The sequence below is a fragment of the Myxocyprinus asiaticus genome, chromosome 28, assembly GCF_019703515.2.
Source record: "Myxocyprinus asiaticus isolate MX2 ecotype Aquarium Trade chromosome 28, UBuf_Myxa_2, whole genome shotgun sequence".
NCBI classification, from domain to species: domain Eukaryota; kingdom Metazoa; phylum Chordata; class Actinopteri; order Cypriniformes; family Catostomidae; genus Myxocyprinus; species Myxocyprinus asiaticus.
Window position 1 is genome coordinate 33,525,001 of NC_059371.1, and position 19,604 is coordinate 33,544,604.

General features: G+C 35.2%; 1 protein-coding gene and 1 pseudogene across 1 annotated transcript; both read left to right on the plus strand.

Annotated features, from left to right (window-relative positions):
* Positions 1–5,512: 5,512 nt before the first annotated feature.
* Positions 5,513–7,229, plus strand: LOC127419268 (homeobox protein Hox-C12a-like). Its single transcript, XM_051660540.1, has 2 exons — positions 5,513–6,095; positions 6,888–7,229. The coding sequence occupies exons 1-2, from the start codon at positions 5,513–5,515 to the stop codon at positions 7,124–7,126; spliced, it is 822 nt and encodes a 273-aa protein (XP_051516500.1). The 3' UTR covers positions 7,127–7,229.
* Positions 7,230–17,233: 10,004 nt separating this feature from the next.
* LOC127419252 (homeobox protein Hox-C11a-like) lies at positions 17,234–19,604 on the plus strand (annotated as a pseudogene).

Below are 19,604 nucleotides of genomic sequence, written 5' to 3' on the forward strand. Positions count from 1 at the left end.
GAGTCACGTTAAAAGGTACGGCTTGTTTCCTTATTTGTAAAGACGCACAATATAGGCTTATTGTTTAAATGTAATGTAAATGTAATATTAAACTATAAGACTTTATTATATGACAAAATTCTCTGTCTGGCTAGACAGAAGGCCTATCCAATGAGAGAGGACAGTTTTTGGAATATGTGTTATATTTCTACTCACATAATCTTCAGAGCAGGCTTCAGGCTTTTTCAAATGACTTTTTTTTTTCTTCTTTGGATTATTGCGTGATGAAAATTACAATTCACGTCATGCTTTCTGGAAGAAAAAAAAAAGGATTCAATTGAATTATGCAAATGTGTGAGTGTGTGTGTGTGTGTATATATATATATATATATATATATATATATATATATATATATATATATATATATATATATATATATATATATATACATGTTTCCGAAGTCATGCAAATTATTGTTTTGATTTTTTGTGTAACAAAAATATATTTAAATGGTAGCTAGCGTATAACTAAAATCAGTATATCTATTACTATTAATATAATTAAAGATAGAGACTTTGACTGACATTGTTTTGACAGACATTGTTACACTATTTTCTGGGATTGCATAGGTGCGGTTGTAATATAGGAATCTGAGTTTTAAATTTAATGCAGACTTTTAATAAATACTTCCACTGCTACTATTACTGATAGACTACAGCTATAACTATCACCAGTAGAACCATTGCTTATTAACTGCAAGCCAACAAGAAACTATGTTGCACAAAAAATAAAAATACAAATAAAAAAAATAATACAACAACTACAAAACTAAAACGGATTCTCTTAGACGACTGTTCGAATTTTATTGATATTATTAATATATATTATATATTAGCATATGACTCTACCACTTTGCTCAATACTATCTTTCTAAGCAGGCACGTTTCTGGTGCCACAAATGTATACCTGCACTATTCATGAAGAATATGAAGGGGAAAAACTGCTTTTTTCCACAATTACAACATTTGGGGAAATATATTACTCAAAATATTATATGTTTAATAGAACACGCCTGTTCAGCCGAACATAGGGACACACATTGTATATTTTATTACCCTGTTCGTAACAGCGCGGCTGAAATGGAAGAAGAGGCATAAGCATGTTGCGCAGAAAGGGGGCTGATAACCTCTGGTGGCGGTATGGTGGAAATATCAGGAAGTGAGCAGAGCAGATTCAACACGAAAACACATGCTTTGCACTGGTCTTGGAATCTACGTAGACAAATTGTGACCAACTCGCCCTCTTAGCAATATAATATATAGGTTTAATTTAAACTCAGGGTGGCTAATATTAAACTACTAATATGCAGCTTAATTTACATATTTGAAGAATTTGTCAATGTGTCAGGAAAAGACATTGTACGAAGATACAAATGACATAATGAACTGTATTCACTCGAATGGATGTTTATTGAAATATTTGATGCGGCCAATCTAATTCTGATTTGTAGGCTATACAGAATATGACAAATGCAGTAGGATATCTCTTAAAATATGATCCAAGGTTGCATCGTCTTTTACTTTTTTTTCTTACACCTGTATTTTGTAACTCCGAATATTTCCAAGAAATCACCACAAAATAAAAATACAAAAGTTTATGTGACTCAGAGAGAAGCAATTTTTAAATGCGTATGCAAAGGTGTTTGTATAACTGTGCTTCATTTGTATAATCAAGTTAACAATTCTTACTTTATTCTTTTAGTTTAAATTATATTGGTTTCATAAAAAAAAGAAAGAAAAAAAAGAAAAACTGCTTCGATTTGTTTCGCCACAGTGAAAGTGATAAATATGCAATAATACTTAAGCTACAATTAAAACATATAGCTTGCATTTGTGCGGTCCTGTAATACCCGTATAACGGTATGTCGGTAAAGTTTCTCTAGTTATTATTATTATTATTATTATTATTATTATTATTATTATTATTATTATTATTATATTATTATTTGTAGTAGTAGTATTGTTGTTGGTGTTGTTGTTGTTGTCTGTTGGGATAGCCTACCTGACCAAACTTTTTTTCTTCAAATTGGGTTACATATTCGAGAACTTGAATTTTACATTTAATTAATTTTGTTTTGTTGATTCCTCAAGAAATTAGCTTTGAAGGACATTAACTGTAAGGCTGCCAGTGAGCCAATCTGTCTTCCAAATATAAAAAACAATAAAAAGGCTTTTGTTTACGCTGTGGCCCTGTCTGGACGGAAAGGGATTCCAAGACAGCTATCTCAGTGCGGCGCAGACGGTGCACTAGACACTGACCTTGAACTAACAACTATTTTAGCTTTTGGAGATTTTAACTTTTGGAGATTTCAACATTGGCCATCATTGTGGTAAGAGAATATCCTCCTTTACTGTGGTTTGTAAAATGTGGTTGTTTGAGGCGAATACTTTTTCGTGACAAAATTAAATTGTTATAACGCCTTACAAGGCAGAAGAGCTAACTCTCTGAACAACTTGTGTCTCACTGTTTTTCTCTTGAGAAGAAAATAATAAGAATCCATCAATAAAAAAGAATCAGAAGTCACAGTTACTAACATAGTTGGTGAACAGTATTTTACTATTGGATTTACTAGACCATTATCGTGCGTATCATCTTAAAGTAACTAAATGAAAGGTGTCTGTAGCTTTAGAGTTGGTGATTATAATTTACTTTTGACATCCTGGACTATTGCCGACATTTCTTTGAGATACCCCATAGCTTTTAAACTACATACACGGAGTGTTACATTGCATGTTAATTGGTTACATGTAACTTGAATAGAGAACTTGTCAACTCAAGGACAAGCTCCAGCCGTAAAGCATGCACATGTTTGTCTCAAATTTGGCAGGAACATTTGTAGTCTTGGCTGATTTTGGGTCTCTGCTGTAGGTGTATGCCAATATTTTTAATGAGTTTACCACTATTACGGATTATGAACGTATTACTTAAAGCTTCCTATCAGTGGTACTGCATTTTTTTGTGATTATTTTGCTTTTTTTGGTTTATTTCAAAGTAGAAACATACACACACACACAAACACATACACACACTCACAAAGATTTAGATAGTAGCAAAGGCAAAGTTACTGTATGCTCCACAGAATACAAGAAATGTGTAACTTAGATTTTTAGGATCATTACTTAAATTGTTAATTATATATCAAGATGGAGAAAACAATGATTGAATAATGCTAATATCAATTACCAGTTATATATGACAACATGCCCATATGCGCATTCGGCTATATTTACATACATATACATGCGCGCGCGCGCACACACACACACACACACACACACACATGTTGGTGCGGCTATTCTTATGAGGACTCTCTATAGAAATAATGATTTTTATACTGTACGAACTATAGTTTCTATCCCCTAACCCTGAACCCAACCCTCACAAAAAAACTTTCTGCATTTTTACATTTTCAAAAAAACATCGTTTAGTATGTTTTTTAAGCGATTTGAATTATGGGGACACTAGAAATGTCCTCATAAACCACATTTATAGCATAATACCCTTGTAATTACCAGTTTGTAACCTAAAAAAAGTCCTTGTAAACCACCCAAACCTCACACATACAAATACACATACACTTTTTTTGTATATAGTTACATACATCAAACCAGTTCTTCCTTTTACAAAAATGATCAGATGTATGCACATCTAAAAACCTTCAACTTCTAATGCCCATTTGCCCTCCACTTCCAAATTAGAGAAAAAATATGTAATTCGGAGCAACGTCCTTTGACATCAATCCTTGCTATCTAATCTTTATTAGACTGATCATCTCTATTTAATTACATATTTATTTTTTATTATACATTTAATCTATTTTATTTATTTAAATGAATTAATTTGAAGAAAATCACTTCTAAAACGTATGACAAAATAAAATAACATAAATAATAATTAAGCTAACACTTAAACTGCTACTGGTATAACTCTGAAAAGTGCTAACACACTCTTTTGAGACAGGAATGTTAATACTGACTGTCATTATCAACCCAGTCTCATGAAAATTCGTAAATATTTTGTACGATTTTTGTACGATTGTACGATATTTTCTATGATTTTGTATTTTTATATGATATATGAATTTGTACGATTTCATCACGTGCAAATGCCCGGATATCTAATGCGGAAGTAAGCACGAGAATCGCGCACGGCATTAAGGACATGCTTATTAATATTATGCCCTTACCCAAACCCCTTATCTAAACCTAACCGATCAGTAGAGTGTGTAAACATGATAGGAAGCTGTTGTGTGTGATAGAAGCAAGTAATTGTCCTGTATTAGATGGAAACGATGTCCAGCGACGTCATTGGCTGTAGTGAAAGTCATACGAATTCATACCAGTGCATTCGTAGGATATCATACGAATTAACCAAATTTAGAAAAATCATATGAATTCTTAAGATTTCGCTTTGAGAGTGGTGTGTAGGTTATTATTGTCTCTTTGTCAACTTTATTTTTATTTTCACTTCATTGTGGCCTTTAAATACACGTGTCATAATGCTGCAGCGTTGCAGTTGATATGAAAAATATTTTCCTGTATTTTTCTATAAAAATAAATAAATACAAATAAAAATGAATTAAAAATCATATGATCTAGCTTGGTGTATTTAGAAGGGTTGAATCATTAAAATGCCCTCTGCAAGCTTGTAAAATTCATATAAAAGAATTGCGAGATGTGTTACAGTCCTCCAAGAGTTTGGCTGCGAGTATTTTATAGGGTGTGTCTGTTAAAGTTGTTCATGTTAGGTGTGCGAGAGCAATGCATACTATCTGAAATATAGGCTATGGTCTTAAAATAACATTATAGAATATCATCTTCTTTTACAGAGCCAATTGTTTCAACCTGCTGACCCCACTACAGTAAATATAAGTGGAGTTCAGCACTGAGCATCAGTATTTCTTTAAAACAAGCCTGTAAAAGATGAACATCACGTCTTTATATGACACTGAATTCAACCGTAATTTGTTTAAAAATATTGTCAAAAGCACTCTCATTTTCAAGAAAATAAGATTTTCCTAAGAGAGAGAGAGAGAGAGAGAGAGAGAGAGAGAGAGAGAGAGAGAGAGAGAGAGAGAGAGAGAGAGAGAGAGAGAGTAAACGTGTTTCATTTTATTTATCTTACTTTTTGCCAGGTAATAAAGATATTAAATGAGGCTAGGGACATTTCTACTTCTCAGCAGAAAAACGTAAAGAGGATCCGTTTAAAACATGTGGGCTACAGGAAGAGAGAAACAAGATTTTAATTTTTTTTAATAAGAATGTTTATAGTATTTTTAAAAAGCATATAAAACCGTAATACAGAAGTTAATGTTTTGTTTTGTTTGAAATGGACCAAGTGGGTGGTACCTTCCAGTGTTCTAGTAAGCTCCGGCACGTGACGTGGAGATGACCAATCCGGTGCACCTCAAGGTTTAACTACGTTAAATGTCAGATTGCAATAAACTAGAAGCTGTTGGTCTGGCCCGCGGAAATGGGCGAGCATAATCTTCTTAATCCTGGGTTTGTGGGACCTTTGGTAAACATCCACACTGGAGACAGATTTTACTTGCCGAATTTTAGAGCCTCAGGGGGACAGCTGGCGGGGCTACCGTCTCTCTCGTACCCTAGAAGGGACAATGTTTGTTCTCTCCCGTGGAATCCATCGGAGTCGTGCAATGGATATCCTCAGTCTTACTTTAGCAGTCCCGTATCCATTAACCCCTCTTTTAATCGATCTTGTGAAATAACCCGACTGGAGGAGAGCAAATGTTATTATGGCAGTTCCAGCAGCACCAGAGAGGCTTGCTCAGACAGCAACAGTCACAAACGAGAGGAACGAGCAAGAGATACATCAGTATCGTCTGAACACGGGATGCACAATGGGATGGGCAACAGTGGTACCTTCTCAAAGTATGATTATGGCACCGAGCATCTGACCCAAGACCCGCCATCCTGTCAATCTTTGGAGTCCGACTCCAGTTCTTCAGTACTCAACGAAGGAGGGAAGACTTCAGCAAGCGACCCACAAACCCTGGGATCGCAGGGAAACCACGCAAACAATATCGCCAGTGGAGGTTTGTCACTCGCATTCATTTCACAGCTGAAAGACAACAGAAGCACACAGTCATGTAACATGAAAAGCAGCTAAGCTCTTGCTCTAGCTACATTTTTGCATGGCAATTTATTTGTGGATTCACTGGCAACCGTTCTGATTTTCATTCATGGATCTTGCGTATTTGTACAAGGCCACTAGGGGTTGCCCTAAAGTGCTCCACGTTCACCAGTTTAAGCGCTCAGTCATTTATACAACCAGTAAACACAACATCATAAAATTAAACAGACCCGTTGACAATGTTTAACGTTGCTTTCATAAAAAGCAAAAGTAATATTGTTGTTAAAATTCAGATTTAAATGGTTTTTAGCAAGTAGAACAGATCTGTAAAATGAAAGTTGCTCTATTGACAGAAAAGAGGGCGTTTGTTTTAATGACTCGTAAACTGAATTAATATCTGTTGCCGTGCAGCAAGAAGTCATTTAATATGCCATGCAACCACTAAATAGGTAGTGTTCTTTGCAAGTAGGACAATTATCGCCTTAATATACGTTTTACTAGAACAGTAAAACGTTCTGAGGCATTCTTTCTCTGTAAACATATTAATTAATTACACTGGCAGCTTACATTACACCTCAGATTTCCATTGAATCATGACCAATTGCCATATTAACAGCTTCACTATGCAACACAAAATGTGTGCACGAGACATTTGTAATTTGCATGTCATCAGGATGTGCAAAGATTTTGATGGACAGTGGCCTAGCAGATGTGAACAAGCTCTCTCATGACCCGTGGTATACCCCCTCTATAGGTGCCCCGTGGTACCCGATGCACACCCGGACCCGCAAGAAGCGAAAGCCCTACTCCAAACTGCAGCTGGCCGAGCTTGAGGGGGAGTTCATGCTGAACGAGTTCATCACCCGGCAGCGACGTAGGGAACTGTCTGACAGGCTCAATCTCAGCGACCAACAGGTTAAAATTTGGTTCCAAAATCGGCGAATGAAGAAAAAGAGACTGTTGCTGAGAGAGCAAGCTTTGTCCTTCTTTTAAGAAGACACTTAGTATCCATTGCTTAATGGATGTCCAGCAGCAGTATTTACGTATAGTAATTTGGCATTAGCCCATTTTACTCAGAAAGTCTTGCCCCACATTAAGAAAGCAACGCGAATATGAAATATTTTAGGGGCACACGACCAAACGATGGCTCTAAAACTTAGCTATAACTCTATTTGTGGTCTAGTGTTTATTGAAACGGGACTTTGCCCAATTTTGGGTATGTATACGGTGGGAATGTCTTATTCAAAGTTGTGAAGTAAACAAACCGTCAATTCTCACTTTATTATATATTGCAATGAACTGCTAGTTAGAAATTCAGCCAAATATAAGCTGTGAGAAAGCATTTCGGACAAATAAAATAATAAAAAACTATCGGTCTTAATGATATTGAAATGATCGCTAATTATTTATTACAAGAGTGTTAAAACGATTATTAAAATGGCATAGTAACATCATCTCGTGTCATAGTCAGTGTTTTGTTGTGTGAATTTAACAAATCTTATCAATAAGCTCCAAATATAGACTGAAAAGCCTTACATAGTCACACTGAGAATTTTAACATGTTCTTAATCTCCCATATTTTTAATTAGTCAGTTATTGCTAAGAGTCTCAAACTGAGTACGCCACTACAAGAAGCGTGGATCTTCTCAGTCATATCTCCATTCCGCAGACTTTACCACGTGCTCTCTGGCATGTTCACGGTCACGGGCACACAAGTGAGTGACCAACTCTTATCTTGGCCCTTGTCAACTAAACTGCAATTACAAAGCAGCTTTTATGATTAGACTTTGAAATATAATTTCAAATGACATTCTGACAAGTGTTTGGGGATTACTCTTAAAACTAGATGTTTGCAAAGGTGTAAATTGATAGCCGACAGCTGCTACTGCTAACAAAATATTTTATCTTCATACAACGAAAACGTTATACGTGGCTTCATCATTTGCATTGTTAACTGCATAAATTTCCATTGAACAATTGCTCGTCCCCTGATCTGCGTTATTTAGACATATTCGCTTAGGTCGACTTAATTAATCCACCACAACAATACTTTTGGGAGAGAAATGCATGGTCACGCAATAGCCTATAATAAAGAAGCGCAAGCATAAATTAAAACAAAGACTAAGTCATTTATAAGAATAATGGAAGTAACAATGATACCGAAGAGACTGGTTTCAAATTCAAATGTTCAAAAAGCTTGTGTTTCTATGTAGCGGGACGGATCATTTCATTAGAAACGTTATTTAGCCAGATCCTCGAATATATGCCAGTGAAATACATAATATTTGCTGCATGATTGTAATGACTGTAGTTAGAAGGTGAAAAAAGCAAATGCTATCACAGATTTTTTTTAAATGTCAAATGGCGCATGTATTATTTTAAGACATGTTTTCAAACTGAAAAATGATGTTTTAAAAATATGAAAACTGATTGAAAGTCGGTTTCTTTTTACATACAATTTATTTAATAGTATTATTAATATTGTTATGGAAGCTATACAGTTAGTAAAGTCGGTGCTACTTTATTTTTCTTGTTATATGATTGATTGTAATCTTGGCGACTGACTGCTTTAAACTCTCTGTTTTGTTCATCTATAGAGAATTCACATGAAATTAAATGAATGACGTCATCAGCAACTAAAATAACAATTATTGTTCTTGATTCCCCCTTTTTGGATTTTTTAGTAAATTTGTCTCCGTTGTGTATTTTTTTCTGTGTTGCATCAATGTCGCATTCCTTTGTACCTTGTGATTAAAAATGTCTTGTAAATAAAGTTATGAGTTCATCAGTGTATTCAAATATGTGTAACCTACAGTTTATGATTAATAAAATCTTTCAACTTAATTTTATTTATACATTTTTTTCCATTTCTTATGTTGGCAAGCATGTTAATTAATCTATAGTTAAATTAATAGCACTGCATCAGAATGGGAATGTGTTTTAGTGCTACATTTTTACGTAAAGATAAGATTTTTTTTTTCCATCAACAGCGGGAGGGCCGACTGCACCTGGACGATCAAAATACCGTTTTCAGAACAACAACAACAACAACAACAAATTATAATAATTGCAAACATTTACATGTACAATGTCAAGCGCATTATTTTTTATTTTGCTTAACAACTAACAACACTAGCTCTTATAGCTGTTTCTGTTTAATATCTGGATATGACATCAAACATTTTGAAATCTGAATGTTTGCCAGCATGACTACATGCAGTGCAGTAATACTGATATGCTGTATTCAGTGGTTGAAAATGGTAAAGACATCCACCTAGTGGATAAATGGAATGGAACAGACGCCCAAACAGGGCCCCAGAAGAACGTGGCTTTTGCCTGTTTGGATAGTTCAAGACAGATCTTGGATTTTTTTTTTTTTTTTTTTTTTTTGGAGTAGATTTAAGATTTCAGTCTTTAGCTCATCGCTGAGAATGTCCACTGTAAGGGGGACAATGTGTTTCGCTGTTATTTTGTGAATTATTTAGAGCTTCTAAGAGTTAAACATTTTAGTGTTGACCAAGTAACATGCAAATTACGTTTTCAATTCGTGTTACATCGTTAGACTAAACAATTTGACATATTGTGAATGCTTTATAACGTATTATGTTAAAATATCTAAATTGTATAATTAAATTAATAGAGAACCACTGTTAAATCAGCCTACTGGTGCTAGTGGATCTTACAGAGATCGTGTCAAGCATATAGGTTTCCTTCAAAGCAAATGCGCTGCAATCTTAACAATGACATTTTATGTGCTTGTGGCGCTTTTGACTTTGAGACTGTCCAAATCTGTTTATGGCGACTTGTCTGCCCGGCTCAGAGGTCATTGAGCACCTCCGTGCCCTTCACACAAAACTTGTGTAGTCGTGTGGTTTCTAAGCACTCTCGGTCGCCCCAGCTCATCACAGACATGTATAGATGGGAGAAGAGTTAATTCTGGCGTCGTGTCTGCACACGTTTGCAAGTTTGTATCTGTGTTGAGGGGGACTTGCGTAAGAGTGAAACACTGTGAGAGACGTATTTCTTGACAACGAGCAGTTGTAAATACATGGTCTATGAAGGTGTATATGCCCTTCTTAAAATGTGTCTTGAAACTTGAGCATTTTGCTTCTACAGAGATTTTGTTAGCCTACATTTGCATTTTTTGAGCAGTGTCAAAATGTTCGTTGCGTAAGAAAAAATGAATCTAGCTGAAGCAATAACCACTGTGTGTGTGTGTGTGTGTGTGTATATGTATGTATGCATGTATGTGTATATGTAGTATGTGCTGTGTCAGTGGTTATTGCTTCAGCTAGATTAATCTTTTCTTACGCAACGAACATGTTTATATATGTGTGTATGTATGTATGTATGTATGTATCTATCTATCTATCTATTTATCTATCTATCTATCTATCTATCTATCTATCTATCTATATATATATATATATATATATATATATATATATATATACACACACATACAACATACAGCAAATTTATAAAAAATTAAAAAATGTGATCATTTTTAATGATCACATTTATTTGTGATAAATAAATGTGATCATTCAAAATGCAAATCTCAAATGTTAATTGCAAGTTGTATTCAAGTTCTAGTTTATTTTGTTTTTTAAAAAAACACTGCTATTACAGCTCTGTAACAATGGCCTTTGATTTAGGGGTTTTTGGTCTTTGCAAATTTTCAACAGCAAGTATTTTTTTTTGTTTGAGACTTATTTTCTGCCAGTGGATATTGTTCAATAATTATGTTTGTGGCTACTTCCCTCTGATATTAGTTGCATTGTTGATGTCCAACCTGCGAGGAATTGGCAGGTTTATGACTAACTTAAAAATATAAAGCAAATAATTTGGCATCATGTTTGGCATCATGGACAAGCAAGTGTTATTTCTGGTACTCGCCACGATGTCAACTGCATGGCGTTTTTGTTAGAAGTGGAATGCATGCCATATTGCCATTCATAGTGATATCTGCGGGAATTTTGCATAAAAGTATAAACATAATCGTTTACAGTTGCTTCTTAACAACATGTATACATTTCAACAATTTGGCATCTAACTTGCTAGTGGGTAACATGCCACTTCAGATAAAGATGTTAAAGTCTTAGCCATCCCAATCGGTTACTGACCTATCTTTTGTATTTCCGCAATGAACACAAGAAGAAGCAACAAACAAACAAACAAACAAACATTTTAGGCATTTAACATTCCAGGGCTTTGCGTACAGTTCAACATAGCCTCAGCAAAATAAAAGTTTGCACTACGAAGCCTCCGTAAGACGTCAAATAAATAAATAAATAAATAAATAAAATAAAATAAAATCACTTCAGCATGCACTTTTATCTTTGCATTGTTTCATACGGTCTTTTCGTTGCTTTAACTGGTATATAGTATTTATTCAAGCGCAGCAATTTCTGTAAAAGTCTTCAGAGTATGTTAAATGCGGCTACAGCGTAAGGACACACTTACAGAGTGAAACGATACATATAAATATAATAACTGTTTTGAAGGTTTGATCATATAAATTGTGGCTCATAACAGTTATAGCGAATAGCGAAAAATAGTGATTACATACCTTTATCTGTATTCTAACCTACCTGAACAACAAAAACACACGAAAAAATATTTGCATCACATGACAGTGCAATCACGCGTTCAGTAATGAATAGTGAATGATTCCGATTTTGAGGGGAAAACATACAAAAATAACATTTAACAAACAATTGGGGCCTTCTTTTCGATCCCACCCCTTGCGTTAGTTCTGAGTGGGCGGGAGCAACATACAAATTGAAGGTCAAGTTAGTGTGTGCCATATATAGGTAGGAAGTATCTAATACTACTGGTGTAGACAAAATGCAATTAGTAATTAAATAAATGAGAATTTTCAATACACAAAATATTTAACTTGAATCAACCAGTTGATTTTAATAAACAATTGTGTTGATGAACCACATAAAATGTAAATTCATTTTAGAGAGTCATGACAAATGAGGCAACAAAACCACCCTTCATAAAAGATTATGTTTTTGAAAAAACTTTGGCAGGATATAAGCATTCTTTTGCGATGAACCGTATAGCACGTGTTGAACAAAAGTGCCTATGCAAAAGCGAAGTATTTTCAGCTTTTGGTGGACAGGACTGACAAACTTTGTCCTAAACATCTTCAAAGTTGCCATACAATCAGTGTCCAGGTATTTGTGAATCAGCTTTTTAGAGTATAGAACACTAACCATGATTTTACCTACCAATTTGATTGTGTGGGTCTCCTGTTAGTTTTAAAAACGCCATATATACATAAATAGTCTATTCTATTACAATAAAACACTATGATTTCTGACAAAACAAGACCCTTCGCGGCCACGATAATTTGTAATGCTGGTGTTCTGAAAACAGTGTTATGAGCTATGGTCTTCATGTTATTTAAAACGTTATGTTGCTAAACAAAGTAATGTAATAAACAGTGTCATATTTGTCGAGTTTTGTTTTAAATACATACATTTATCTTGTCATCAGCAAGCCGTGGGGCAAAAACTGGTTTCAGCAATAACTGCCAGTAATCAGTTTGACCAACAAATATTAAGTAAACAGTAGATTATCTGAGCAGTCTGACTAAAACAATATTTTACGGGGGAAAATATAAACATGCTAATTAAAAAGAAGCCACCTGAAATAACTTTCACAAAAAATATTTAATGCTCTGATTTGACACGAATGACATCTACGTGGCCGTGTAAAGCCCAATTGCATTGTAGTCTGTGGAACAATTCGATGCTGTTGCATTGTTGTTGTGTATTTGTTTATATCACCGTTTGATATAGGCCGACCTATTTTTATTTTTATTTTTTCCAGTCACTGATTCATGCATTGTGGATAAGCAGAGGTTGTGCGTTTTAGCGCAAATTATCCAACAAGGTTATGAAACGTTACACTAATAATCAAAATTATTTTAAAATAATCAAGTTACTTGATGAAGCATCGATGCATAATGTAGAGTTTCACCATCCTTGATATTTGACAATATTTGCAGTTTACTGTGCCATTTAATAACGTCACAAGGACCATTTATTTCTAAGACAGCTTAGAATTTGTTTGTTTTTAATTATTTTTTTAATTATTATTATTTATTTTTTTTTACCTTGAATTGCATATTTAAATATTTGAAGTTAAGAAATACTGTCATATGTTTTATATTATGTGGTCTCATAAACCAGGAGATACAATTCATGTTTGGAACATTGTTACTTAAATACAATATCATAATTGTTTTATAAAGTGGGGTAAATTGATAAGGAATCGCCTGCATGCACGTCTAGTCACTTTTCAATGGAAAATCTCCGTGATGAATCTGTAGACAACATAAAACACTCGGTCTCTTGATTTTTTTTGGAGGTTTTTATTTGGAATAAAAAGCCATTGCCATTAGACGCAGAGTTATTGATTTTTAACTGTTTTGCATATGGGAAACACATATACAAATAATTGCATACAGCAATTATTTAAAAATGATACACTTTTGTGTACCTTGGCAACAGTAGAAAAGAACAATGTTATAATAATACCCCACGTAAAAAAAATAAAATAAAATAAAAAAAATAAAATAACTTGTTATTTTGCAAAGGAAAATCATTTTTGTGGCAGACAAGCGCAGCCGAATCGATGTGAGATGTTCTTTTCTGCATCAGTAGCTGTTAAAAATAGTGTTTTATCAATATACAACCCATTTAATTTTTCATGAAAATGCACACAGAGAGGCCTCTCTCTCTCTCTGTCTGGTAAAGTTATTTTCTGAATCAATTGTACTTCGCTGGGCGAAATAAAATCACTCAAGTGATAAGCTATATCAAATATATCAAGTGGGATTTCTGTGATTGCGAAATCTAACTGATATGATTGGGTACTGTTGCTTGTGAGTGTCATGCTCCAGAGTTAGATGCACTCTTAGAGACCTCAGTAAAAGCAAGGGCCATTTTTGCTGTTGCTTGAAACTGTTCACAGCTCCTACAAGCGAGTTTAACAGCCCGACTTACATCCAATTAAATTTATCTAGGCCAAGAGGGGACAGTTATGTTATTACACAGTTTCCCTTTTTAGCCCTGGCGAGGTTTTAGCCCTAGAGGTAAACTGAAGGGCCCTTGAGTGTTGCCTACAATTGCAGACTGTTCTGAATATGTCTCATTATCTGTCGACGGTCCAGCGAAATGATGCAAAGGATTTTTTGCGTAGCGGTGATCTGGGTGATGATGATGTGTCTTAAGTCACTTGTTAACACGTCGTTTTAGTCCGAACAGCATTTATGAGTAACGCTCAATACACCTCAATTTTAATTCTACAATTATAGACCTCAGCTGCATTGCTACAATTCCGATGACATAGTCGCAAAGCCCACTGTTCTTCATAGTGATGGTTTTCAGGAGGAGAATGACAAACATTTACAACACCTCTGTCCCTCTGTCTCTCTAGACCCTAAACGCCTTTCTGGCTTTTCTTCCCAGCTGAACTTGCCCTTCCAATTCATCTGCTACATCACAATATCCACAATTGTTGAAATCTCCAGCAGGGGCTGAGCATTTGTGGGGATATAGTGCTTGTTTATGGAAAGAAATGGCCGCGCCTTTGTTGAATTTCAGGGTCCTATAGCTAGTAGGATATAAAATGTTGAAGCTGTAATGTTTCAAATAGTTGACACAGATGAACTTACCTTCTGTAGAACAATTAGGTTTCTTTTTTGAAGCATTAAGATGATTTCGTCTTGCATGGGTACAATAATATGCTAACTGTGCTGACACGTGAACAAACAGATGCGCAGAACTATGAAAAGTTCATGTACAAAATATGTCAGATGGGGTTTCTCGTATAGTTTTTATTTTGTGTGTGTGTGTGTGTGTGTGCATTATTTCTGTTGATGTCATACACAGCATGGACACAGCATGTGTTAATGAACGTGTGTGATACAAAATAGCAACATTTTACGTTGGCAACAGTAGTTAATATCTCCCAAATTCGTATTAAATCTGTCTCGCACTAACACATTTGTACTGGATAGATAGAATGACTATACGACACAGAGAAAATCTATATTGTTCCTATTCATGGAACGGTTTCACAACAAAGCTGTCTCAAATAAGTGAAATGGTTTGTTTAGTCCAAGTTAGTTCAAATTTACAGAGCTGGATGGCTGTAACCTTCATAGCCATTCTGTATATTGTTGCACTGGATTTATTATTAGTTAGATTTTTCATTCGATTGATCTTTTTTTATTATTTCTTTTTATTAGTTTTTTGTAGAACAAAGAATTTCATGGTTTCCGCTGCTCGGCCTTTTATGGCGGCCGCAGTGAGAATTTTAGTGGTCAAATTCAAGTGCTGGGTCTGGGCAGCTGTCTGCTTTCTTTGTACTTGGTTACAGGCATGTTGCACACAAACCTTTTGTCAGTTCAGAGAGGGCTCATACAGTCATTGTCATATACCTCAACTATACACAACGTGGTTGTTTCTTCAAAAATAAAACATTTCGGTCCCACAGTACAAGTGATATGTTTTTTTTTTTGTGTTTTTTTTTTTTTTTTGTGTTTTTTTTTTTACAAACCATGTTCATGTTTAAATGTTATTGTTGAAGAATATGGTCACCCATAATGCTATTTTGAGTTGAAAATATTTTTTCCGATGATGATAGGCTATTTTAAATATTAGTTTATATATGTTGCTCTGTAAGATGCTTCCATGACGGATCTAAATATCTTGAAATATTTGTACATGACCTAATGGTTCATTAAAAATCATTGTCCACTTTAGACAAATGTTTAGAGGGATTGCTAAATGTTAAATTCATCAGAACGTCTTTTGTTTGCAAAAGTAAGGCTATTTTTTTCTTCACGAATTTGATTTCATAATAATTTTGAGTGTTACCAGGTTGTACAGTGTTTTAAAATTTGTTTTACAGAGCGCTAAGGAGTTCAATGAAGAAAAAAAATAAATAAATAAATAAATAAATATTTATCAACATTCAGTGACAAAACCAAAAATGTTTAGGTTTGCTTTGATGAGCGATGGAGGGTACATATTGAAATTTGATTGTGTGTTTTGCCTTAAACAGATGGTCACAGATTTTTAAAATATTTTTGAATACCTCAAAATGGATCTTTTAATGTACTCTTTCCACAAGTTTAAAGCCACATGTTGGCGTCCTGAGGTGTAAGAAAGGCCGAACACAAATGTATGTTCCACATAATTTTATTTAGTCGTTTCATTTGATTTAAGACATTGTTTTACATACACGGTGAAGTCATCCTCTATGCACATTGCCATCGTTAATCGCTGGTACATCAAAACACAGAATCTTGAGGAAACTCAGGTGGACTTGCTTGTTGAGAGCAAATCAAGTGTTTTACTTTGATATATTTTAAAACTGAAACAAATCTAAACAAATAGTCGGCATTTTCTTTTTGGCGATGTGGGGGGGGGGGGGGGGGGGGGGGGGGGTGTCTTCCCAATGTCTTCCTCTCACCAAAACAAAAAAAAAAAAAACTCTCAAATGTTCCATATGTACAGTACATTCAAGAATTGGGTGGAGCTGGCACATGACATCTAGAAGGCATATTTGCTTTTCCAACCATGTATAAATAAATATAAATGTTTGAATTGCTTACAAACTATAATGTGACATGGAACCTCATAAAAAAATCTATGTCTTTGAACAATACTGTAAAAAGAAATCTTGGCACCCGAGCCTTGACTAACAGCGTAACAATCAGCACTACAATGACAGATCATACCATTCAAAATTAAATGTAATCATTTTAAGTTTAATCGTTTTGTCACACACGAAAGCCATAGATTAGTACATACATACATTACAAAATACATAAAACAAAATGTCTTACCTCAAACTCATATAATCTGAATTGCTCAGTATGCAGGCTCTAACATACACACATTAACAAATAGAAAATACTTCCTTTATTCTTATAAAAAGGACTTAAACAGTCATAATCTATTACTATTTATTACAGCATAGTCTTGCATGATTTTAAATTTAATCGTTTGAATCTCACAGATCTTACCCAACTGAACCACTCCTACGCATCCATGTGTTCCAAATTGATATATGACAATATCTACTTTCGATCACGTGTTACGGGGCGACTTAGACGGATTGCGCGTCATCTCGCCTTCCCAAATTTTCTCCTTCTGCAGCTCGAATCCAAAACATCATATCTGTGGCACAGACTACTGGGGAAAGATGTTTAACTCGGTAAATCTGGGCAACTTCTGCTCCCAGATGCGTAAAGACCGGACGTCCGAGTTTGGGGACAGGACAGGCTGTGCCTCTAACATCTACCTCCCCAGCTGCACCTACTACGTTCCAGAATTTTCCGCCGTCTCTTCGTTCCTTCCACAGGGCCCCTCGCGGCAAATCACATACCCCTATTCCACAAATCTATCTCAAGTGCAACCGGTGCGAGATGTTTCTTATGGTCTGGACCCGTCCAGCAAGTGGCACCACAGAACAAACTATGCATCTTGCTACTCAGGAGAAGACTTGGTGCATAGAGACGGTCTTCCGTCATCCACCATGACAGAAATGCTCATGAAAAACGAGAGTGTGTACAGCCACCACCACCAGCATCATCATCCGAACTCTAACCACCCCTCTACCGGTTTCTACGCCGACGTAGGGAAAAATAACGTTCTTCCTCAAGGTTTTGACCGCTTTTTTGAAACCGCTTATTGTAGCACGGACAATCAGTCAGATCATTGTTTACAAAAGAGCGAGATTGACAAATTAGAGACTTCGTCCCAGCAACCCGCAACTGTTTCGGCAGGGCAGGAGCCGGAAAAGGACCCAGAGGATGAGGAGGAAAATACAAATTCGGGCTCATGTATTTCAGCAGCAACTAAGGATGGGAACGCGAGCAAGAGCAGCCACTCGAGTAGGTACCGAAGCTGTAAATGGGAAAAGGTTAAGGGACTAGCCCGGTGTTTTGTCGGTCAGATTTTATGTGAAGTTTTATAAGCATTCAAAGGATTTTATTATAACCTACAAAGCTCTTTCCTCCAACGAAAATAATTTTTACGATGGGAAAGCGCTTTGAAAAAAAAGGATGTTATACACAGACGCAACTATCCCAGAGTCTGTGAAATTTTAAGAGCGCGCTATTGTGACAAATGCTAACTTTGATCATGAACTTGCGTTGAGCATTTCAGGGGATTTTCCTGTTTAGCTGTCGGGGTTAAAAACCAATTGGGCAGAACATTACTTTTGGCATACTGTGTTTTAGTTTTATCAGCTTGAATGCAAACTAGCTAAGCCCTTATTAGCTTTTAAATGTGCTGTGACTTGAGTTACCGTGGGGTTGATGTATATAGTTAATGGCCATGATGTTAGTAGTCCTGCTGGTAAAGACTGTTGGTAGGATTGTTAGCAGATAGATAATCTATCTATATATCTATCTGTCTATCTATCTATCATCTATCAGCCCCGAATACCATTCCCACGCATGCATTTCAATCTAATTTGACATAAAAGAAACAATTTTTAGAGGCATTTCTCCTAATTGAAACCACTTGCTATGTAAAATATGGTCTTAAAACAAAGAAGAAACACCAACCAGACATATCATTATTATAATCCCAAAAACATAATGGGATATTTTATGTTTTGTTGATAGAGGATATGCTAGTCATGTTCATTTACAGAAGACGGTACCTTAGGCCCACAGTCAGATGGAGTTGTTTGTTGAATTAAGAGTATTAACAAAGAACGCAAACTTTCCTGTGTTAATGGTCAAGGGTTCTTTAATTTCAGAAAAGTAAATTCAGCTCATTTATTCAACTTTATTTATCTGACACTAAAGGAAATTTGATAGACAGACAAAAAAACACATCGAGGTCAAAAGATAAAAACCGTGCAATTGCTTTTTGCCCCCAGAAGACGATTTTATAGGGTTTAGCATGTTATTTTATTTGTTTAGTTATATTTAGCATTTATTATACAATTTATACATGGTCATCGAGGCTATAATTTTGCATCGGATTTACATACACAGTTGGGTCTGTTTCGTCAAGACTCCTGATGAATGATTCTAGTCTTTTAGTCGAACAAAAAATTTGTTTTGTATTGAAGAACATCCCATTCTGTTTTTTTTCCTTCTTCTTCTTCTTCTTCTTTTTTTTTTTCAGAAAAAAGTTGTAAAAATTGTAATGTAAGGTAATCATTTAAGATGTCTTTTTCATTATTCCAAGGTACCCCGCGCACAAGAAAGAAGAGGTGTCCATACTCCAAGTTTCAGATTCGAGAACTGGAGCGAGAATTTTTCTTTAACGTTTACATCAACAAGGAGAAACGGCTGCAGCTGTCCAGAATGTTAAACCTTACTGACAGACAAGTAAAAATATGGTTTCAAAATCGTAGAATGAAAGAAAAGAAATTAAGCAGAGATCGCTTGCAGTATTTCTCTGGGAATCCATTGCTGTAA